At 38.3% G+C, this 24,597-nt stretch overlaps 3 protein-coding genes across 6 annotated transcripts in view; all 3 read right to left on the minus strand.

Annotated features, from left to right (window-relative positions):
- inpp5d (inositol polyphosphate-5-phosphatase D) overlaps positions 1-7,401 on the minus strand; it is a 39,325-nt gene extending 31,924 nt beyond the window's left edge. The window contains exons 1-4 of one of the 2 annotated variants that reach the window (XM_038304139.1): positions 7,014-7,401; positions 6,504-6,567; positions 1,750-1,885; positions 1,512-1,653 (exon numbers count right to left, since the gene is read on the minus strand). In XM_038304139.1, coding sequence (XP_038160067.1) covers positions 1,512-1,653; positions 1,750-1,885; positions 6,504-6,567; positions 7,014-7,153 — 482 coding nt within the window. In that variant the 5' untranslated portion in view covers positions 7,154-7,401. The remainder of the gene's footprint in view (positions 1-1,511; positions 1,654-1,749; positions 1,886-6,503; positions 6,568-7,013) is intronic. The other variant, XM_038304142.1, reaches the window with a different exon arrangement.
- Positions 7,402-9,551: 2,150 nt separating this feature from the next.
- On the minus strand, positions 9,552-20,255 carry gpr17 (G protein-coupled receptor 17). 2 transcript variants are annotated; one of them, XM_038304153.1, is made up of 2 exons: positions 19,782-20,255; positions 9,552-12,824 (listed from the first exon to the last, which is right to left on the minus strand). In XM_038304153.1, exons 1-2 carry the CDS (start codon positions 20,127-20,129, stop codon positions 11,796-11,798), a joined length of 1,377 nt encoding a protein of 458 aa, XP_038160081.1. In that variant the 5' UTR covers positions 20,130-20,255; the 3' UTR covers positions 9,552-11,795. The 2 variants fall into 2 exon arrangements, with proteins under 2 accessions (XP_038160081.1, XP_038160089.1); XM_038304161.1 differs by lacking the exon at positions 19,782-20,255 and adding an exon at positions 17,026-17,122.
- A 1,171-nt stretch (positions 20,256-21,426) lies between these two features.
- LOC119795923 (unconventional myosin-VIIb) overlaps positions 21,427-24,597 on the minus strand; it is a 43,135-nt gene continuing 39,964 nt past the window's right edge. For both annotated transcript variants that reach the window (XM_038304169.1, XM_038304179.1), the window contains exons 45-48: positions 24,168-24,284; positions 23,910-23,993; positions 23,709-23,828; positions 21,427-23,619 (exon numbers count right to left, since the gene is read on the minus strand). In XM_038304169.1, coding sequence (XP_038160097.1) covers positions 23,527-23,619; positions 23,709-23,828; positions 23,910-23,993; positions 24,168-24,284 — 414 coding nt within the window. In that variant the 3' untranslated portion in view covers positions 21,427-23,526. The remainder of the gene's footprint in view (positions 23,620-23,708; positions 23,829-23,909; positions 23,994-24,167; positions 24,285-24,597) is intronic.

A 24,597-nucleotide genomic window follows, 5' to 3' on the forward strand; every position in this document is an offset into this window, starting at 1 on the left:
ATGTGACCTATTGACGCAAAATCACTTGGAAATTGTTCTACTAGTCTCTGTAGATGGGGCACACTCATTTGATTTTCATTTTAACTCTTTTTTTTTATTTTTTACCAATTTTTTTAGTTAAAATTTAGTATTTTTGGTCAATAGCTCCCAGGTCATGTGACCTATTGACCCAAAATCAGTGTGAAATTGTTCTACTAGTCTCTGTAGATGGGGCACGCTCATTTGTTTTGCATTTTAACTCTTTTTTTATTTTTTTACCAATTTTTTTAGTTAAAATTGAGTATTTTTGGTCAATAGCTCCCAGGTCATGTGACCTATTGACCCAAAATCAGTGTAAAATTGTTCTACTAGTCTCTGTAGATGGGGCACACTCATTTGTTTTTCATTTTAACTCTTTTTTTTATTTTTTACCAATTTTTTTAGTTAAAATTGAGTATTGTTGGTCAATAGCTCCCAGGTCATGTGACCTATTGACCCAAAATCAGCGTGAAATTGTTCTACTAGTCTCTGTAGATGGGTCACACTCATTTGTTTTGCATTTTAACTCTTTTTTTATTTTTTTACCATTTTTTTTAGTTAAAATTGAGTATTTTTGGTCAATAGCTCCCAGGTCATGTGACCTATTGACCTAAAATCAGTGTGAAATTGTTCTACTAGTCTCTGTAGATGGGGCACACTCATTTGTTTTTCATTTTAACTCTTCTTTTTTTTTTTTCACCAATTTTTTTAGTTAAAATTGAGTATTTTTAGCTCCCATTGAGTTACTATCTCATTATAATGAGATACTATCTCATTATATTGAGATACTATCTCATTATAATGAGATACTATCTCATTATATTGAGTTACTATCTCATTATATTGAGATAGTTTTTTTTTTTTTACAGAGTGGCGGAAACGGGCTTCCATAAGAAACAGTTAATTTATAATTATGAAGTGAAAATTAATTTTTCTAAGTTCATTCTTTTCTTTATCCAAGAATACAAAGTATATTTTACAGACTTCATTTTCACTTTTTTAAAATTTTTCCAATTTCTCTTTTTTAGAGGAAGTTTTATGAAAGGAATTCTTTTTAAACTGCATTTAACAATCACATTTTCTTCCCTCCCAGCCCAATACAAACGAGGAATAAAAATGCTGCACTAAAAGCCATGTAGACCAAGAGTAATGCATTTTCATTATTCACTCCAGAGAAAGCCTGCCCCTGAATTGGCAGGTGTAAAAAAAGCTAATTGAAACAAAAGCAATTCGTAAAACTCCACCAGAAAAAGAGGAATTATAGAAGAATGAAATAAAACTTTTAAGAAAATGATTAAGAAAATACATTCTGAGAAAACAACAGTTACTCTTAGAAACTTTTTCTTTTTTTGACTTTTTTTCACTTCCTTTAAATTTCTATTTTTTCAAGCAAAGAACAAAGCATGTTCTTTGTTTGCAATAATGATGGAACAAGATTCATTCCGTAAAGTATCAATGCAGCAGCATGTGTGGTTGTGATTCTTAGGGCGTACATGGACAGGTCTATGTGCTGCAGCCTCATCAGATACATGTCAGACAAGGACTTGGTGGCCTGCTCTGAAGTTTTGGATTCACAGTCTTTTGCATCAGCGGTGAAGTTCCGGGGTGGAAGCCGCGGTGGATGATTGTTGGATTCTGCAACACAAACCAAATGTAGGAGGTGTAAGAATTCTGTTGAGGTTGACGCCTGTTTGCATTTTTTTTCTAAGGAAACACAGAAGAAGATTTAACCTTGCTCTTCTTCTACCTCCTCCTCCCTCTGGACTGGGTACTGCAGGTGTGTGACCAGGCCCATGTTGGGGCTGTAATACGCCTCCACCAGCTCAGGCAGCATTGCAAAGAACCTAATTGGAACTCCCTCAGACGCCTACAGAGAGAGAAAAAAAAAGACTTTTTATAAACATCTTTGCAACAGGAATTATAACCGCTTCTTGAACAAAGCAGAGCTGTTATTAAGTAGAAGGATGTGATTCAGAATTTTCAAATTTCTATCTTACAAATCAAGATTAAATGCCTTGCATTTGTACTCATTAATTTTTACTCTAATAATTCTAAATAAAATGGAAAATGGTTGTGAAAAGGCTTATAATCCATGATCTGACTACAGAAAGAGCATAGCACTACTGTGAGGAATTTGCAGAGATGTGAAAAGAGATTCGTCAGACTCTCCACAAATCTGCTCTTTAAACGAAAGTGCTGCAAAAATGAAACAGAAAGATAAAAAAAAACAGTCCTCCTTCAGTTTGCCACAGGCCATGTGGGGGATGGCGCAGATTGGCCAACCACTTGTGTTGAAAAAAAACTAAAACTGAACCCTCATCAAATCCCCTTTAAAACATGGCGGATCGCGTTGTTAAAAAGTGCTGACTCATAAACTCTTCATATTTTTAAAACTGTAAGTTCTTTATTTTCCTCTTCTCATGCTAAATTTGTATTAGTCTGCTATGCAAAATAGCCACAAAAAATTTGTTGATTCGATGTGATTAGATTATGTTGAAGTAGTAATTCCCATAATTTTGCCATTGACACTATATTTATCGTTTCTTATTTTAACATCTACAATCATGTTTAACTAAATTCTTTTGCAGCCTTTCGTGGAAGAGGATATAGCAAAAACTACAAACTATGGTAGCATTCAGAGGCAGGATCCTCTTTTAGTTGCAGAAATGCTTCACATATAGCATTCAGTTTGTCTTAAAAATAAAAAATGAAAGCATGATACTTTTTTTTATTTGAAAAATAAGTGTTTGTGGTAAAGAGCGTAAACTTCCATTAGACTGACATCAACATTGGTTCACAGATGAAAAACACAGCAGGAACGTTAGAGTCCTTTTTGGATTCAGCAGGGAGGTGAAGGACTCGTTCTGAGCTCTCTGTTGAACCCCAGTCAGCCTCAGCAGATGGCCGCTCACACTGAGCCTGGTTCTGCTGGAGGTTTCTTCCTGTTAAAAGGGAGTTTTTCCTCTCCACTGTCACTAAAAGCATGCTTAGTGTGAGGGATTGCATTCGACTCAATGAGTCGATGCAATCGACTGGTTTTCCTTACATAGAAAAATTTGAATCAATTTGACTGTATGATCTGGTGAACTGTGAAAGTGCCTTGAGATGACGTGTTGTGAATTGGCGCTATATAAATAAACTGAATTGTATTGTTGGTGTGGTTTCCCTGACACAGGCCTTACAAACATTTGAAATATTCTTCCACTTGTTAAACATCTTTTTCTAACTTTATGCTTTGGCATTTCCCCATAATACCAGAATATTGAACTCAGTCTTAACAGTTTACAATGAAGTGTTGTTGGTACTTTTTTTCCTGTGGCCCAAAATCCTCAAATCAAGTACGCTGGTACAGCTGTTAAAGGTATAGTGTAGGATTTTCGAGAATAAAAAAAAATAAATAAATAAAAAATGCACACGTACAACACTGTAGCCGCTTCCGAGAGGGAACGCCTAGTAAGCACATGTGAGAACATGCACGACCCATTTCTCCGTGTGCACACTCTGTTTAAAAGTTGCTGTTTTCATCGCTCATACAAGCTTACTTTCCAAAAGAAGATTTGCAATTTTTCCACTATGTCAGACTCACCACTGGTAAGTGAAAATGGGGACGGGCACATAGGACGGCCTTATGTAAACATATCACCAGAATGATTGACACTTAGGAGGAACACTTATTTAGATGATCCACTCAAAAACAGAACATCCTCCACTATAAGTTTAAAGTACAGGTCACTTACCATTTTAACTTTTCATTTCAGCTTAGATTTAAGTGACAGACTAAACAAACATTTCTATGAACTTAAAACAATTTCTTAAAAACGATAACAATCCCAAGCCAAATACTGCTTCTACTCAACAATCTATGATTAGTTCTCTGTTTAATTTGACAGTAATGTCTCAGTAGATTTGCAATGCAAATCTACTGGTGGCTCTACTTGGTTCCAACCAAGATAGCTTTGACTTTATTCTCGTAATATCATGACTTTATTCTGGAAATTTTATGACTTTATTCTTGTAATTTTACGACTTTATTCTTGTAATTTTATGACTGTTCTTGTTGCGACTTTATTCTTGTAATTTTATGACTGTTCTTGTTGCGACTTTATTCTTGTAATTTATTGACTTTATTCTCATAATATTACAACCTTATTCTCGAAATAAAAATAAAATAAAAACAATCTCGGGCCCTAATAGACCATCATAAAATCTCCAGTCAAAAATAACTTTATTAGGTGAGCTCTATAATCAGGAAAATAAGGTAACTTTTTTAAAAGTGATAATACGCAACTTTTTAACCACTAGGGGCACTAGACTTGTCACATCCAAACAATCACTGATTCGGAGACTCATCTAAATTGGCGTAACCATTATGTAATGCCCTATATAGTTATTAGAGAGGCCGTTCGGACACAGCCTTAGTGCTTTCTTGTTTGCAGCTTAGATTTATGGTAAATGTGAAAGACATCAAACCACCGGATGTTTTAAGCGTTTTGAGGTCAACAGTTGCTTACTTGAGTCAATTTTCTGGTTAGTCCAGCCACTGTGAGTAACAGTAGTTTTTCAGATATTAAATAAAAATACTTAAAGAGTAGATACAATCACTTTAAGCTCATTATCTTTCCCTTAAATATAAGCATTACCTACTTTACGCATTACTTTTCATAAATTTGTGTTGGAAAATTGATTTTGGAAAAGAGTCTCTGCTACTCAATTCTTTTTATTTCTTAATTATACAATGTATTTTTTGTATTTTATTTTATACCTTACATTGAAATACCAGTAATTTAATATGACTGTCTGATTACATCATTTTAAACATTAAATCAGATTGTAAGAGCCAATACTTGAGCAGGCAATTTACATTATTAACTACTTTTTACTCTTACTTGAGTAAATTTTTGGATGACTTTCTACTTTCACCTGAACAAAGATAAAAAAGCGTTAACGTAATGATCTCTTTTTCTTGCCACCTCTGCTCAATAGACAATGAGTTTCAGTAATCAGTTATGTATTCAATAACTGATTCTTCACACGGTAGGGTTGATGATTTATCAGATTAAAGATACAGTCATGACTAAACCTTTTTTAGTTTTATGGCCCTCTTTTCTTTTAGGTTTTTAGGTATGTTCCTATGGTGGAGTGAAGCGCATCTGTAAGTTTTAAAACTTTCTGAGTAAATACAAATCTCTAAATGTTTGTGGACATTCTTTAAGGGCCTTTCCTGTTCACATTAACGACCATGTTTACCATGAGTACAAATCAGTACTCATGGTAAGTACAGGCCGCAGACAGGAGGCCTCTGATTGGTCAAATCTACATCCGCTCCACTCTATGCATATTTCCTGTTTGGTAGCTTACCGGCTTGTTTTGTTTGTATGACCGCCATTTTGGAAAACGACTCGTGAAGAGGGACCAGCTAGAGAAGCGAGGTGCGCCAGAACGCTGGGACCCTTTTTCCACCTGGATCCTCACTCTTTTTCGCCCTGATCTTCCTCCGTTGTCTCACAAACTTGCCCCCACTTCCTCACGGCTTTGACATTTCTAGACCCAAAGCTAGTTCGTGATTGACCCTCTTGCCTTGTGGCGTGGAATAACATAGCACAGACCACGCTCCGATATTGGGTACAGATCAAGAATATCTGTGACACACTGCTACGGGAGGATAACCAACCCTTCAGTGTCTCGTTCCGATCCCAGTTTGTTGGTTTATGCTTTTCTGGAAAGAAAGTTGACACCACAACCATCATAGTTTCTTTTAGGAGGATTAATGGGTGAAGATAACTCAGCACCTAGAAGTTTAATCTGTCCTCGATGTTGCTTCAAGGCCATTGTCTCCACTGCACTCCCAAACATCTGCTAATGTTAAGCAACCTCTGCGCTGGGATCAACATTGAGAGCCTACATTTAGACAAGGTTCTCTTGTATTTTCCTGCATGTGAGACCATTTTATGCAAAGCAACGATGGCTGGAGGTTTATCTTTGGAGCTGATCAATGCAAACCAAAATAATCAAATAATTTTGCCCATTTTACAGCAAATATCTTCTTCAGCCACAGAAAGTTCAAAGAGCAACAGTACTATTTGAGGAGACAGCTCAGTTTGAAAGTTTTGCTTCACAGTCTGGAGATGAAGCACCTTTCCACGTGTTTGTGCAGAGGCTTGGGTATAGGAATTTATTTGTTTATTACAGCTGTATTCTGAACAACGTGAATATGTTTGGGACTTTGTTGCCTGAAGATTCTTAAATAAAAAGAGGAAATGTTCGCAGTTTTGGTTTCAAATCCAAGAGGAATCATACATACAAATAAATAAATTACCCCTGGCTAAGATTTCTGATCAGCAGCAGATTTTGACCTCAATGAGGTCGCCACATTCATCATCGCATCTGGACAAATCTGTACAAACATCTGCTGCCAACAGACCCAAAATAATCCCGGTGACCTTTAGTCAAAAATACATTTGGCTGGTTTCAAACGGCCTACCCACCTGAACAGAGAGCTTCTTGTCCTCATTTGGCAGGATCCTGTATGTGTACACACAGTTCTGGTATCTGCAGTGAGCAACAAAATGCAAATATCATCCATTAAACTGACAGGACATTATGGTATTAGTGATTGGGATGCATTCATAGTAGGCTGGTCGCATTTAAAAACCTGAAACAACTTTGAATAAAAAAAAGGGTGGTGAAGAGGACAAAGGGTGGTGTTGCATGATAGAAGAGAATGCAAATAAACGGGAACTAGTTTTTTTTCTGTGGTGTGAAAGTGTGCAAGCGTGCAAAAAGATGTGACGCGTAACAGCAGGGGAATTTTAACATATAATCTTAAAGGTTTAACGATGCAATTACAAGACAACTGGTAGAACAACCTGGTGATATTTTTTTACTGACAGGATCAACGGCTCATATAAGCGTGCTTTACCAGGAGGATGTGTTTAAAAATCAACTTAGTGTTCATTTATTCATCAATGCACAATAATAAAGAGAAGTCAACTTACAAAACGCAGAGGGCGTAAGCTCCCTGTACGGACTCACTGTCCCGGATAAGAAAGCTTCCATCTCTTGCTGCTTTGGAGAGGAGATCCTCAGCTTTGGATCGAGTTATATTGTCATGGTACCAAGGCTGTTGACTTGGCATCCTGTATTAAACCCCAAGAGCCGTGAGCTCAAGTGTTTTGCATCCGTCGTCAACGATTTAAGACAAAAATCCCTCCAACCGTTATGGATCTCAGCTTTTCTGCCCGGCCGTTCTCATCTTTGCATGGACCCGTTCTACCTCTTCATCATCCTGTGCCTGTTCAAGCTCTAAAAGGAAGCTGCTCCTAGATCTGCACTGAACTTCCTCATTTGAGAAGTTGCAGAGGAGGGCCTTGGTTCCTGCGCTCTGCATGTTGTACAGCAGATCCTCAGGGCTGTAAAACTGAAATATGTGCTTTTTACTCGTAGAGGAGCATTAGTCATGCCCTAATGATTAACTAACACCCTTTACTGGGACGCCTTTTACACTCACTTATTAATAAGAAATATTCAGGAAGTATCTTTTGGTGAGAAAACTGAGGTAAAGAAGAGAAAATGGGAAGTAGGAGGGAGAAACTTAGAGCCTTCTTTGGTATTACTTTATTACTTGTTGAAAAATCCTCATCAATCCATTTTGGTCTCTTTTAGTCTTACTTCTATTGATATCGATCAAGAGAGGTTCTGTAGAGTGCATAGATTCAGGAAATGCATGTTCAGAGCAGCTTGCTTCGTTCAAGTGATGGACAGGAAGTCGTGCAGAAATTAGAGGAGGAAAAAGAGCTGCTTGCAAACCACAACCTAGATCACATGACATGAAAACAGAACTACGCAGCGAAAAGTCACGGCACCCCTTCAGAACTTTCTGGCCCTGAACAGACACTTTCACAGAGGCTACAGAAGGACGTTCAACCAAACTTGTAAATTTTACTGAACGGCGGTACTTAAGAGCTGGTCTCTGAGTAACAGCAACAATCAGAAGAACAAAAAAAAAAAAACTAGGAGTCAGAAATTTTCATTTGGGTTTTTTTATGGAAATGAGAAGGAAGCAAATTCATTTGCTGAGTATAAAAAATACATGCAGGTTAAGACGACAGACAAGGGTTTGTGAGGTTTGTCTCACACCTAATTATGGTTTACAAATCACATGTAGACAAAGTTAGAGCCGGATATTTTGTGGCATTGGGCAATATCGTAACAGAAATACACAGCATGACAGTTTTAAGACACTGAAAAAGTGAAGATATTTACAACCAGTGTTTTTTCTGCAGATGTCTGCCAGCAGTTGCAACACATCCCCACTCTTTGCACATGCATACTTTGAACAGTGGTCTCAGACTGTCTACTTAACCACTCTTGGCTCTAATTTTAGCACAGAGGTAGAGCTTGGCTAATGAGACAGTTTGGCCAATAACTTCAGATGTGCATGGCAAGAGGTACATCTAAATGTTGTAGGACACCCGCCCTCGAGGGTTTAAGTTTGAGGCCAATGCTTTATTGTGAGCAGAAAACTTCAATTTGAGCTATTTTGATTGCATTACAAACAGCTGGTGTCAGAGATCCCTTAAGAGGAAAAACAAGATATTAATACGTTTTTAAAAAATTCTTAAATTTTGTGTTTTTATCCTTAAATTGAGCAGGTAAATAAGATGTTTTGTATTTTTATTCCTAAAATAAGATAATTAGATAATATGCACCTGAAATAATTTTAAATGTAAATTGTCTTGTTGCATTGGCAAAGTGTCCCACTTACCTACTCAATTTCATTTTCAAATTTAATTTTTTTGCTGTGCAGGTTAGGGGCCTAAGCACCTGGGGCCCTCTAAAGAGAATTTAAAAAGATGCAGGGAAAGGTTAACAACCACACTGTTTGCATACATATTAGGGAAAACAAGCATAGAGTCATATTGCTTATTTCAGTTTGTTGTTGTCTGAGCTAAGCTGGTATTTCATACTTAACTGATGATGCTCAGAAAGCTAAATGCACATTAAACTGTACTGCTAATAATGAAAGGTGTTTGTTTTCATTTGGCTTATAGGACAAAACACACTAAAACCAGAGCAGCTCTGAGATACTCCCACATCAGAGCGCCCTCCAGGTCAAAGGTCATCTTGTTGTGTCCCGTTTCGTCTAAAGCTCATAAGAAAGTTTGGTTCTCTTTTCAGGTGTTTCGATCGTAGGTAATCATCACAATAAACACATTAATTAGAAAGAAACTGGCTGTTAAAAAGGGGGTTTTGTTTAAAAAGTTTTATTGGTTTTGATTGGTTTGGTGTAGAAGGCTTACAGCCGTACATGTTTGACCCCTTGCCTCGCAACGCTGCCAGTTCTGTTAGCTCTACGCCTGCCGAAGACACAGACGTCCATCCGCGTGAACACTGGGACGGAACTTAATGGGAAAGGAAATTATTCTTATTTCAGCCGCTGCGTATATTAGCTGCGACACATGAATCAAGATGTTATGACTGAAAACATTTGATTGACAGATGACCGTTGATATATGATTGGCCGAATGTAGGTGTTCAAGCTGACATATAACTAACTGGCCTGCATAAAATAGAATAAGGTTGTCAAATTACGAGAATAAAGTAATAAAATTACTAGAATAAAGTCATAACACTTGTTATATTGCTTTTTAACTTGTGTGTAAAATGAGCCTAATGTGGATATAATGCTAGCACATTAGCAATTAGCCGTGGTTCGATTACTGTCGTTTCCTGTCCTCCTACACTGTAAGTAAAAAAGTTTACCAGCAGCAACACTTAATGACTGCCTGCATGGGAGACCTTAGAAATAGCCTCTTTTGGTGAAATAGAGACATTAGCGGTGTTAGCATTGCGGTGTACCATTAGCACATTACATTAACAACATCCCATTTTAACAGAAAAAAGGCCTGGTTTATTTCCATCTTGATTTGATATATAATAATTCTATCCTACTGCGATATGTAGATTCCAGTTTGTTCATGTTAATGTTAGAGTTTTATTCAAGCTTTAGGATTACTTGCGGAGTACCACAGGGATCAGTGCTAGAGCTAATGGTCAGTTCTATATACATGCTTTCTATTGGTAGAATTATCAGACAGCAGGGGATTCACTTCCACTCTTATACTGATGATATTCAGCTATATTTGTCCATAAATCCGTATGAAACTGAACCATTAGGCAGGAAATAGGCATGTGTTGAAGAGATGAAAACGTGGATTAATTTAGATTTTCTGCTATTGAATGTAGGAAAAGACTGAATTTATTGTCCTTGGACCAGAATCTTTGAAAAATAAGCTTATTGCTCTGTCACCTCATCTTGATGGCATTAAATGGCATTAGATAATAATGTAAAAAAAACCTTGGAGTTATTTTTGATCAGGATTTGTCATTTTACCAGCATATTAAACAGGTTTCTAGAATTTCCTTATTTCATCTCTGGAATATTCTCATAGGAAATATTGTCCAGGGGTGATGCTGAGAAACTTGTCCATTCACTGATAACTTCAAGGCTGGACTATTGTAATTCTTTAGGATTAGTAAGTCCAAAAATTGTCGTTAAAATCCTTCAGCAAATTACTGCAGTCAGACTACTGATGAAAATAATCATATGTTCTTATTTTATCTTTTCTTTAATGGTAGCCTACCTGTTAAAACCAGAATAAAATTAAAAAGTCTCCTTCTCAGTTATAAATGACCAACCTCCATCTTGTATTAGAGATCTGATTGTTCTTTATGTTTCTAACAAACCACTTCACGTTCATAGGATTTCTAAAAGTAGAATGGGAGGCAGTTTTAACCCATTAGTCAGAAACACTGTCTGCTTATATGACTTGGCTTAAAACCTTGCCTTAAAAAAAAAGATCTGCCTCTGCAAAAGGCCGCTCACTCTGAGCCTGGTTCTGCTGGAGGTTTCTTGCTGTTGAAATTTAGTTTTTCTCTCTGCTGTTGAGCATGCATGCTTAGTGTGACGGATTGCAGTCACCAACCTACTGCAAGCAAACATCTACAATAATCAAATGCTTATTCAGATGAAGTGAATCCTGCAAATTAAATTACTGGATGCAGTTGGCTGGTATCCTTTAGATAGAAAACCTGTTTATTGTTATCAAATTGTCTCTGTAAAGGACCTACAGATGACATGTGTCTTTAATTGGCACTACATAAATAAACTGAATTGGATTAGAAGTTTGGGTAATGGCTCCTTTTAGGAAAATACAGTATAGGGCCTAGACACTGGAGACCTCAGCCTCCTTCATAGAATATCTGTTGTACAGCCCATTGGCATTGTGTCAAAAATGTTGTCTTACAAGCACAAAATATTGCACATCTCTGTGTGCTATTTTGCTTTTGGCCTTGAGTCCCACAGCTGAAACATCTCATTGACTATCTTTCATCCCTACATCAAACCTTAGAGCCACAAACCCAGCTCCCCCGTACGGAAGCTGACTTTCACAGACCTGTTGCTGCTCCTCTGGGGGCTCAAGCAGAACTATGTGGACGTCTTTTGCCACCATTGTCTTAATTTAAAGAAATTAATTGAGATGAGGACCAAATTGGACTGAAACAGACAGCGTTATGTCCTTTTTTCCCCTTTTAAACAAGTTTTTTCTATCAAACTTTGATTTAAAGAGATTTTTTAAAGGGTTCATTAGATCCAGAGTGAAAACTGGATGTTGGACTTTAATTAATGCTTTTATCATTCTTAATTCAGGTTAAGGTCCTTAACGTCCATACAAAAGGTAAGAACAAAGCAGTTTTATGTGTCTTTTGCGTCTAATTCAGAACTCAGACTTAGCACTCAGAGAGCTCTCATGTGTTCCCTTTAAGTCTCCGCTGGTGGCCCCAGTCATCCCCGCCTTGTCTTTACAAAACAAGCGTTTCAGTGTGCTGCGGAACTTCTCTGCCCCAAACAGATACACCAGAGGGTCCATAGCGCCATTCAGGCAGGTAAGAGAGGAGGTGAGGCGATTAGCCATGCTCAGGGCTCTGCGTGTTTGGCAGGATACGTCTGGGTGGCTGTAACCAAGGATGAAGGTGGCTCTGCTCAGATGATACGGCAGGAAGCAGACCACATAGATGAGCATGACTGCGCCGATGGTACGCAGGGCCCGCAGCTTCAGGGCAGGTTCCAGCCTGGAGCCCCGATGCAGGCTGTGGATGATAAGCAGGTAGCAGGACAGGGTGGCCAGGAACGGCGGGGTGAAAGCCACAGCCAGAGAGACCAAAGCTTTGCGGGAGGCCTTCTCTCGATACAGCTGCAAACACACTGTTGTGTTGTCCACCTGTGCTGTCTGATGGGTGACCAGCAGTGGCGCCATGGAGACAGTAACCAAGACCCATAGAGATAAGCTGACGATGTGAGCATATCGACCTTGGCGAAGCTTCATTGACCTCACAGCGTGAACCACAGCCAGGTAACGGTCTCCCGCCACACAGGCCAGGAAATACAGACTGGCGTACATGTTGACATAAAACAAAAAGCCCGTCACCCTACAGGGGACCTCACCCAGAGGCCAGTGACCTCCAGTGAAGTGGTAGATTGCTCTGAGGGGGAGGATGATCACGTAGGATAGGTCTGCCACAGCCAGATGAACCAGGAAGACGTTGGCGGGTGAGGAAACCCCACGCTGACGGGAGAAGATCCAGAGAGCCAAACTATTTCCACCGAGGGCCAGGACAAAGAGCACCATGTAGAACCATCCAAAGAGCTGGTTCTCGGTGGCGGTCTGTGCTGCTGCACAGCTCTCTGATGACTGATTTGACGGCAACGATGGCTCTGCAGCTGTAGACGAATCCATGTTTAGTTTCTGAAGAGACAAAAGAAAGCAATGAGTTTGAGAGACGTTTAACTGCTAAATTAATCTTTTTCTCATTTAGTTACCAATTGCAGATGTTTATTTGACTTCACCATGAATTTGTCAAAGTAGAAAAGGAAGGTTAATTCTTATTCTAGGAGCAAACTTACTTTGTGACAGGAAGCCGTATCAGTTTAGCCATGTCAAATCAAAGCGAAGCAACAAGCTGGGAGAGAGTTTGTCGCTATGCCAGACTCTCAAGGTAACAATAGATGTTAGTGTCCCTGGTTAATATGCCAGTGACCTCAGAGCATCTAATTGCTGTTCTCTGCCCATTAAAATCCTCTACAAAGCCCAGGAAGTCAGCCCAGGTCATTAGCTCTTTACTTTTCTCTTTGTTGCTTAACCGGCTTTGCTCTCAGACTTCTGACAACTGATTTATGTGAGCTGCTAATAAAGAAGCAAAGCCTTTTTGCACAAGATATCACTGCAGTTTTTTCCCCCCAAAAAGCAGGAAACAATTTTTTTTCAGGCTGTTGATCTAAACTTTAAAGTTCAAGGCGGAAAAATTAAGGTTTTCCAACATTATGAAATCCAATATGGCTGCTGTGTGTTTAAGACAAGCTGATAAACTGAATCTTTGCAATTGTGCGCAAGTTCCATACATGTATGGGTTTAGATTGTTTCACAAACTGAAACTTTGCACTTGTGCTCAAGTTACATACATGTGTCGGTTTTGATTGTTTCTGATTTGCTTTGCAGTTTTGAAGCATACAGTGTTACAAATAGTTGAAACCAAAGTCTTTACACAAACTGCATGAAAATGCTTGTCCTTTTCTCTTCTGACATTAAATCAGACAAAACTTTTCCCTTTTTGGGTTATTTTGATTACTAAGATTAGTTATGTTTTCTAAATACCAGAACAACAAATAACTTTAACCAACATTTAATTCAATCTGAAAAACTCACAGAGAGAGAAAGATGCAATTAGAAGAGTTTTATTGATACAATAGTTTGAACTTTGGCGCTCAGGCCTCGGCAGGGAACATAAACGCTGATTTATACTTTAATGCAGATAAACTGATGTATGAGAGTATGGATATTTCCCCCGGGCCTGAAACTGGTGGTGGAGTTTAGATAGATGAAGTTTGGTTAATCCATAGAGGCTGGTATACAGGGTGATGCTTGAGTTAGATGTCACTGAATGAACAGAGTTGCATAAACTGTCCATGAAGAGCAAGCATAAAGCAACTGTGGAGAGAAAAAACTCCCCTTTGGTAAGAAATCTCTGGCAGAACCAGGCTCAACATGGCGGTCTTCTGCCGGACCGTTTAAAGTGACGGGGAACTCCATGAAAGTCTGGAGGACTACGCACTGGAGGTGAGGTTGAAGGAGCATCAAGGAGGAGTTGGATGAGCTTACTACAATGGTGGAGAAGGGGATGGAGGTGGGTTGTCTGAATTAAAGTCCGACATAGCGACGGATCTTGCGCTTGTTGAAGAGCAGGCCGAGAGATGATTTGGAGAAGCTTTTAAAGGTGGGTGCTGGAAGATGATTGGGCATCGAGGAGATGAAGCTTGAAGCGGATTGGCTGCATCAGAGGCGGATCAGTCCCGGATTGAATAGAAGTAATCAGATTTTCTTCAGTTGAATTTCCGCCTTAGCTTCATTTTATATCTTGTCAAATGTATTTTTAAACTGACTACCCTCAACCGTTCAGATTTTACTATAAGAAGCTTCTTACAATACTTTGCTGGTATTTTTTACCCTCTGACAGAACCAGTGTTCTGGTTTGTATTCCACGTTGTTTGCATATCATATTTCCCTTAGGACCTTTGGAGGGCCCAGATATACAATTTTTCTGTGCTTCAGCTAATTTGGTGGTCTGCTTCAGATCATTGCTCATGCAAAAGACCCATCAGTGCCAAAACTTTAAATGGTTGGTCCTTTTAGATTAAAAACATTTTCACTTACTTTCTATTTTGTCCTTTAGACACCATAGGGCTTGTAAAATGTGCCAATTTATTTAGCAGCTTAACATCTCCAATGCATGATGCGAACACTCCATACTGCTTTTTCTTTCTCCAGATGTAAAATGTTTTTTTAATCACTAAATAAGGTTTATTTGCAAACTGTGATCTGGCTTTTTATGCTGCTTTTGGAGGGATGGCTTTTTCCTCACTAAGTGATATTAAGACTCTTGCAGCAGCTCAAGCTAAGGTGTTAGCTTTTGTTAGTTAAATGGGGAACATATTTCACCTTAAAACATATTGTCGTTATGTTTCTACTTGGATATTGTTTAAATTTATAGTAGTGGTACCATCAAACAGACTGGAAATTATACCCAAAGATGAAGCAGACTTCTGGAAAAACCATCCATCATATTTCCTTTTTATAAATGGCTTGTAAAACTAATTTACTTGGCTGACCTTTTAGCTTTGCATTGCAACTAATTTGCTTCATATTTACCTTGTAAATAGCTGATATCCAAACATACTGGATATCGCTTAAACCTTAGCTGTGAATGGATTACTGTTTGACTCTCATGCAGAAGGGATTATATAGAAAGAAAATGTTTACCAGATTTGCATGAAACCAAAAAATAGCTGCATACAAAGGCTGTTGACTTGTTAGTATGGTAAATATCCGCTGCTGACATGAAACAGTATGTAGAGGTGTGGTTCAGTCATAATTTTATGTCCATTTATTGGGTTAGCTATCATTAGTTGGAGGTCATAAGGTCAAAGGTAAAAGTTGACCAAGAAAGTTGTTTTTTTATTAAGAAAAACTAAAATAAAAAAAAAAGGGGGTAATTTTGAATTCCATAAAAATAAATATTTGTCTTTTGTCAACAATGAATTACAAAACTGGACTTAGCCTAGTTGTTTGCAAATGTGCTTTTACGTGTGTGTTTAGGTGGCTAGTCCTGTTTACGATAAAATGAATTAGAATAAAAAAAACATGCTTATTGAGAGACTATAATTTTACAGTTTTTTCAGTCTATAGTTTTCCACCTGTGTATGAGGAGTTAAATTGGCTTTTTTTTTACTCCAAATATTGGAATTTACATACATGTAAAAAGTAAATGTTGTTTGAACTTTTTTCGTTTAAGTAGTTTCCAAAACGATTTTTTATTTGGCTGTTTGCACAAAAAATAGGAGTATAATGCAAATTATGACACCCAATGTAACAGTTTATAACAAAATACACTATCATGGATCAATCATACCAGAAACAAGTGCTTGCTAAAGGTGTACAGGTCTTCATTGAATGGGTATTAACTGGCATTTGGGGAATTGCATGCCCTATCTTAGATTTTTGCATAATAAAAATAGCTTGTCACATATTTGCACCACTGGGCTTTGAGGGATTCATTTGCACATGAATTTATTCTTCAACAAGTAAGATTGATGTTTCAATCAAAATTGCAAGAATAATTGATAAGGATTTGGGATGGGTGGCTTTCAGGTCTCTGAGAAATTTGGAGCAAGGTGGTGGGAGTGTCATTCTGAGGGTCTTTTTTATTGTAATTATTTTCCCCCAGCAAGCTATTTATAATACACAATGAATATAATTGAAAAGAAAGCTTCAAAGTTACACAGCGTCCTGTCAACTGAACAGCGAGTGGAAAGTTGGACGGACTTGATTATTCTGACCGGACTATGAACCCCAACACATCAGAACTCCCTGTGGAGTAAATGAAGGAGTCAACATTGAGCTGCTGACATAAATGCTCAATTAACGTCAGCAAGTCAAACATTTTTAATTAACACTGCGGCAATTGAAATAGAAATAAGAATTTTTCCTCAGATTAAGTGTATTTTCCCTCTCACTGAGCAGTTAAGTAAGACAATTGGCCAAAGGAATAAAATGGTTTACGTTTACAATAAGAAAATAACTTCATTTATAATTATCTTCTTAAAAGAGCAAAAATACTGATTCCATTGGGCAATCATCTTATCTAACTGCTCAAATACATTTATTTTACAGATTTTAACTTTTATATAGACTAGTTTTTGAAGTTACTCTAAAAGCCTGAATACTTCGACACCTGGCCTGACTGACTCAGTGTAGACTAGGGTAAGAGCTACCATCTCGTACACTTTTTAACTTGAATGTTTTACATTATGTCACTTTTTAAACATTTGAAATAAATCATTACTTGTCCACAGTCAATATGGCCTCCAGGCGGATGAGTATGTGAACTCCTTACCAGAACTGGATGAGTTATGGAATGCAGAGTTCAGACTATAAAAGGCTCTCAGTTAATGACCAAGAATGTCTCACAAGACATGAGCCCAGATTTAAACTAGAAGAAAGAAGAAAAAAAAAAGGTGAAAAAATTTAGATCAGATATTTTGCAAAAGTTCAGAAATGGGTGAGGTCTTTTTATTTTGGGTTAAAAGTCACCAAATCTTCCAGCATTCTTTGTAAGACTGAGCAATGTATTCCCAGTTTTTTTGGACACAGCTTAAAACAAAACACCCACACAATCTGTGGCAAACTTCCACCGTCCACTCCTCTTTTTCCTTTCTAGCTTTAGCTGGACACCAGTGCAGCATCAGTGGGTTGCAACATGTCAAAGCCTGACTTTATTTATTCTAAGGCTGTTTTACATTGATCATCATATGCAGCAACAAACTTTAGAGTTTCAAAAAACTGTAAAGTTTGTGACCTGCAAATCTGTCATTCCTCACATCCCACTTCCCCCTCTAACCTACTGATGTCCACCAGGTCATCCAGACGGGTTGAAGGACAAAAATCTAATCTGTGTCTCATCAGCCTCCCTTTGAGAAACCAGTCAGATGTAGCGAACTGAAACCCAGACCCAAGGCTCAGACTCTGAGCTTTCACACCTCCTAAATAAAAGAGCTGCAGGATTGGTTGGGGGGTAACAACACAGAGGGGACCAGAAAAGCCTCAAGTCATGCATCTCTCTGTGGGATTATCCTGAAAGAACAAAACTTTAAATCTGCTTGCACCGCAGCATTCTTGTAAAGCTGATCGGTGCAGACGTTCTCATAAGGAGACAAAAGTATCAAGGTCTTTTTTTTTTTTTACTTTAAGAAAAACTCAAGCTGTCAATTTATGTGTTGATTTAAAAGCTTTTTAGCAAGAAGAGGAAAACTGAAAAATACAGCTTTGCTTGAAAAATAATGGAATTTCAACCAGGGCCAGAGGTGGCCATGGCCACCCTTAGCCAAACATTGGCCACCCCTACTATAGTTTTTTTCACCCTCTTATTCAGATGCAGCAGCAATACTCTCAAGGGGAATGTTCAAACTTATAAAACATTAAAATTTTTCATATATTAATTGGTTGGTTAATTATGGTTAATTATGCACATCAAAATACTAATATTAAAGTTGATTAATACAGAATTCATGCTCTTTTCAGAACTAGATTTTGTGTTATATGGGGTAAAGACAACATTGTGTCTCTGCAAGGTATCTAGGAGTCTGCAGTGAAATCAGATAAATAACAACTTTAATAATAACTTCAAAATCAATTTAATGTAGATATTAGAACACGTAAATATTAATTTGCTGCAGAACAATCTCTGATAAAAGTAGGTTGGTAATGACAATGGAAAATATGTCCACTATACCTTTTATTTGGACAGCATTGATGTTTAAATATATGCGTCTATTTGTTAGCAAGGGCTGTAGGAAAGCATAGTTTGTCTTTATTTAGAAAATATGGATGTTGTGCTCGTTCCTGTAGGAACAGTGTAGATTTACCCTGAGGTTCTGACGCCTATCCGCTATCAGCCACCCCTCAGTGTACATTGGTTAATGCCTGGCCACCCCTATTAAAATTTTCTGGCTATGCCTCTGAGTTCAACATCACCAACCGGACCAGTCACAGATTTTTGTAGAAATTATGTTAAGATGACGGCTAACATTCTATTCAGTGTTATAGTTTAATAGAAAACCAGCAGAAACAGCAGTTATGAGGTCCATGCTGTTAATACCGTGTGACTGAATACCAGCAATGTGGTCGACTATTCTGAGTTTAGACTCTGCTGCTTGGCTAAAATGACTTCAAAATGCTTTGAAATAGAAACCAAAACTAAAAAGATGAGGAGGAAAAGTATGTTAGGCTACTCTCAAACCAACAGAAGCAGAAGAGGTTGCGGTTTGCTCAAGAATACAAAGTATGCTCAAAGAGAAATGGTGCAACATTTCACTTAAATGATGAAAGCTTTTCTTTGGGTTCTAAGGGCTGCAGACACTAAAGTCTGATCTGTGGACGCTATGCAGCATGCTAGCTTAAGCATTATGATATGTTGCTTAATGATCTCAAGCTTATTTATTATGTTATAGCAGTCAGCATACATGCAGATCAAGTGACTTATGCTGAAGAGGAAATGCCTTCCAAACGAGGGTTTCAATGAAAGAATGACCCCAAACACACCTATAGGAAACTGTGGCTTGGTCCAAATCTCAAGACTTTGCACCAATGAAAATGAGCCAAGTTGTTTCTGAAGTGCAGATTAGTTTATGGATGAAGTCCAAACATCTTGGGCTGGAACACCTGATCACAGAAGCTGTGAGCCATTCAACACACATGTGAAGCAAACCGCCTGAGCAAATAAATAGCAGGTTAAGAAAAAAGAACTCTTCAAAATCGGCTTTTTGTTATATATTAAAAGTGTGCATGGTCTATTTTTCAAATGCAAGTACTTGTTTTATTTCACTTTCTATATAATTTTCCCAGATATCTCCTTTTGCTTTCCGATAAACTGTTTGTTCAGAAAGAATATGCATGTAAGAAATGTACAAATTTGGAGATTTACTCACTTTTCCAGACATTCTACATTTATTTTTAATCTAATCACCGTCATGTTATGAAAAGGCAATAAAAAAAAGTTAGAAAAGCTATTCTGATGACAGATACTACCTATAATCAGATCTACTGTTTTAATAGAAATAGATCTGATAAAAATGAGATCATGAGAAGACTTACCGGAGGAGTGCAGGAGTCTGTGTGAAGCAGGGAGCAGCGTGTGGAGCAAAGTGAAGATGAGGAGTTTATCTGCCGCTCAGAGAAAGAACTGATGCTCTGACTTGAGGAATGCCGTCCTATAACCCCTCTCCTCTCCTCTAGATGGCCCGAGGAACAAGACTGTAGCTCTTTTTGTCTTTCAACAAATTTGATAAGAGAAAGGGAGCCCCGATGGGAGCCTTTCGTTTGAACCCTGACCCCACCCTTTCTCTCTGCATCCCCTTCTCCTCTGAGAGCCACTTGTGCGTTTCCACAATAGCCTGAGTCAGAATAACCGCCGCATTTCGGCAGCGGGGAGAAGAATGGCATGCCTCAGTTCCCAACGAGTTGTCGGGTATGACTCCATGGAAACCAGGGCTCGTGCTGCAGCAAAAGCCCCAAAAACATAAACATGCCCCCTCCCCCCATATAGATGGAAGAGTTGCTAATTGTGAAGTTTATGAGTAAAGTTGCAGAGATGATGCTTGTGGATGGTCTGTAAAGAGGGCCCCTGCTCTATGGGGCAGTGAGGGAAAAAAAAACACAAAATAAGCAATGGTGAGGGGAGGGGGGCTGCTGGGAGGAAAACAGAGGCCCTTGTTGCTCTCTTGCCTCCTGGGGGCATCTTGAATTGTAATGCCCAAAATAATCAGTCACATAGCCATCGGACAGATGTGGAGAGAGAAGCGCCTGGCTGAGGGGGATAATATTTCTTTCATAATGTGGACTCCACAGCTGTGCGCTGGAAGCATGGCCCCTTATTCTCCTCTTGGATTATCGACATGCAAACACTATTCTACAGACTTGAATGAAGCCACTATCTGCGGAAGACTGTAGACAGGCTTTGACATCACTACGCTGTTAATCGGCTGCCAGCTTCTAATTGGGATGGTTCCCCCACCCTTTGTTTGCTCCGTCTACTCTCTCTTCATGGTGCGTTTGGTAACCCCACAGCAAAGAAAACATCTCTTATCAAGTTCATCATTCTTTTTGCCGCTTAAAGGCCTTCTGGGAGCAAAATAGATCCTCTGATGGTTTCATTGACACTGTAAAGAAATGTGATGCTTTTATTTTGGGGGTTTATCCTCCTACTAGGTGTAGCTGCTGACACTTTAGAAACTCATCCTAATATAGAGCCTTGCAGCCTTTTTTATATACATAAATATACAATAAAAACTACATGTCTGTTAAAATACAAATCCTGGTTTCTATTTTGTTTAATCATTTTAAAGTCAAATATACCAAGTTGGACAAGATAAATAGGATGGAATAGAGAGAAATGAACATGGCCGGCCAAACATTAGTGGGAATGTTTTATTTGTTAAATTTACCAAGAGGAAGAAGAAGAAGGGGGAAAAAAGCAGTTTACAGGCATTACATTTTCTCAAGAGAAAACCCATTCTAGGATCAACTACTATGAATGATTTCAGACACTTTGAAAGACAGCCCTGCAGAGTTTTTTAATACCGCCAGAAGTGTGGGGCAATATTTCAAGCCTTGGGCCCCCATCATGTTGGTGTAGCACAGGAGCAGGGGCATGTTCGAGGGAAGTGACACAGAGTTGCATCGAAGGAAGTGAAGAAGAAGACAAAGAAACCCACAAACAGAAAATATAAACAGCCTGTGGTTTTGAATTTTTAGGGAGAAAGATGCTTTTTATTAGGAAATACATTCTGTGAGATATAGGTGCAATAAAATGGCTGATCAAGGAACAAACCAACTGTCCACACAAATATGATGCAACAACAGTCACATAGTTACAGCAGGCACTGACTACAACCCTAAAAACCATTCATCAAAAAGGTTTCCCAAGCAGAGAATCTCTTCATGTCTCTATGTGGTTCGCATGAATCCACAGTTACTCAGAGATTCTCTCCACCATTGGGGAACGAAATGAGCTGACAGAGCTTAAGCAGCACATATCAGAGCCCTACAGTCCTGCACAAGAAACAAAAAGCAGACAGTAGTTGGAGATTTGGCTTGTTTTGATGCTAATGCTAGATTAACTTTGGACGTGTGGCGGATTGTTAATGATCGCCATCATGGTGGTTTTAGAAACAGAGATCCAGCTAAAAGAATCTTAAACACTCAACTTATATTTTTTTATGAACAGAAAATGCTGAAGGGTGAATTTTAGAAAAAAAAACAATCAGCCAACCATTTTTTTGCCCTAGGTGTCCAGATTGGACATTTTGTCTGCTGCCCTTGCTGGGTCACGCTCCCATGATTTTTGCTGCCCCTACAATCATGGCTGCCGGCATTCTCAATAGATCTAGGACTCTGGATTTTCTCTAATAATTTTATTTATTTATTTTTATTTGCACGTTGATTGTAAAAGTAAGAACAGTTTAATTTCTGTCTGTGTCATTTGAACTGATCTGCTGCTTTGCTGAACTAAGATAAGCTAAGCTGTCCTAAAAAGGAGGTCGGTGGATAACATCACTGCCTATTTTCCATACTTGGTCACTTTAAATATGTTTAAAACTAAAGAGAAATACTATACGATGTAATATTGAAGTAATCAAAATATTTCACCCGAACACAAACCACGTAAATCAATCTTGCTAAATTTAACCTAAAGACAGTTAACAGAAACACAGGCTTGGTATCAATTAAATTCAGGAAGGGATCTATTTAAATGCAAGTTTAAAAAACAAACAAAAAAAAACATTTTGTTAAATATTGAATTAACATCCCGCATTTTTTAATCCAGGGGGGATCCGTTAATGTTGTGCACATGTGTGACTCACTTTCACAAGGAAACAGAGGGGAGAAATAACTGCTTTTATGTTGTCACCAATGTCTCCAGCAACAGAGAAGAAAGCCGCTGGATAAATCACCTTTTTGAAAAATAAAACAACAAAAAACACTAGAGGGGTTTGAAAAATCATTAAATATCGCAACAAAGTCGCTAAGATGCCACAGTTCTAAGATCAAATGGCTAATCTTTGTTAGTTTTATAACATTCACTGCAAAGCAATATGTTTGAGAGGCCCTAAAACATCCTATAAGTTTGGTTTGCAAAGATTAGCGTGAGCTACACTGAAATATGTTGCAGGCAAGTGATATCAAACCATCAAACATTGAAAAAAAGCAAAACCAATTGCATTTTCTCATTTTAAGTGCACATTATCTAATTATCTTATTTTAAAAGTAAAGATTCTCATTCCATTGGCAAACTATCTCATTTACCTATTCAAATTAAGGCTAAATACACTTAATTTAAGACATTTTTACCTATTTCCATGGTTATTTTCAGTGTATTGAGAACTTTGTATCTGTATATCTGTTTACTTTTTTGTGTTGTCAGAATATAATGTTTTTAGAACTTGTTGGGATAAAATATCTACGGTTGCCAGTTAAGCAAGGGTCATTGCTAAGCTACTGAAGAAGAAGACGGTACTGATGCAAACCATGTAATACTGAACAAATTTAGTGCATCATTTTATGGCAAATTATCTATTTAGGAAGTAATTTCCATTTCAGAGACAGAAAAAAAAATCCTGATTAGGAAATTTTTAGTGTTTAGTTCTTAAAAATGTTTAGGTAAATATGCAAAGGGACCAGGGCTTTACATTTTCCTGTTTGTGAAGCAACAAATCAAAGCTAAGAAATACTTATTTACATGCAATAAATCTGTGGCTTTGTTTTTTAAACCAAATTACATTAAAAACTCTGATAAGGAGTTGTGGAGCTGCAAGGAGAAGCAGGGTTGAACTCCTAATGTCTACATGTTGTAGCGATGGCCCCTGGACTGCGCCGTTCTCTCCCTGAGATACATGTTCACATAGGAAGTAATCAGATCATCCATCTTGTAGCCCTATTAAAGAAAGAAGAGTTAAATTATTGCTAAGAATCAGCTCCAGCTCTTAGAGAAAAGATCACCTTGTTTGAAAGAAAATAGCTTACCAGCGAAGTCTCGCAGAGGAATTTGTTACCCTTCACTAAGCTGCCAACGGTCATGTGGAAGTAGGTGCTTCCGCTGCACCAGCTAGCTATTTTGTTGTATGGGTGGTTTGCCAAAACATCCTTGTGAGACAAAAAAAAAAATGTCAGTAAAGGGAATCTATGAAAGATAGTGAATGTGATATTTCCTGTTTCTGTTTTAACCTTGGTCTTTGGGTGCAAGATGGTGAGTCCAGTCTTGCTGATTGCGATTCGCACAATATCTGGAAAATCTGGCTCTGACGTTTGCTGAAAACGGACATTAAGACAGAAAAATTACCACCTCCCCTGTTGCTGTTCCTCCCCGTCATTAATGTGTTTGCTTTCTGCATGCAAGAGGACTAAGAGGTGGGTGAGTGCAATGAGCAGACCATGCAAGCAATCTAAGCAGATGACAGATAGCAGAACGACTGCAGAACCCACCTTCACTTCAAAGAAAGCGCAGCCGAATGTCGGCCAGCGGCAAACCGCCTTCAGAAATGCAATCTTTGCTTCATCAACTTTCATATTGGTACGTCTGTTAAAGGCTGCGATTATATTCTGAAAAAGAAATACAAAACAGACAAATGAAAGCACAAATATGAGGTTGGGTATAGCAGCATAGCTGTAGAAAAAGAACAAAACCACTGCCCTGCTTTTAATGAGGTTAATGCGTTTCTCTCACACCCCACGGCCTTCAGGGGAAGTTCTCACTGGGCGTGGGTGGGGGTGTCAGGAGGGGTTTCCTCCTCCATAAAGGTCTCTCCTCATAAAGATCAGCCAAATACTGACAAAGGATTATGTTTTTCTTACTCTCCTTTCCCGATATCTTTTCACACACATCCACCCACAGCCACAGATGAACTGAACTTCC

Source organism: Cyprinodon tularosa, unplaced genomic scaffold (assembly GCF_016077235.1).
Source record: "Cyprinodon tularosa strain WSP-4 unplaced genomic scaffold, ASM1607723v1 ctg114, whole genome shotgun sequence".
In the NCBI taxonomy this organism is placed as follows: Eukaryota; Metazoa; Chordata; class Actinopteri; order Cyprinodontiformes; family Cyprinodontidae; genus Cyprinodon; species Cyprinodon tularosa.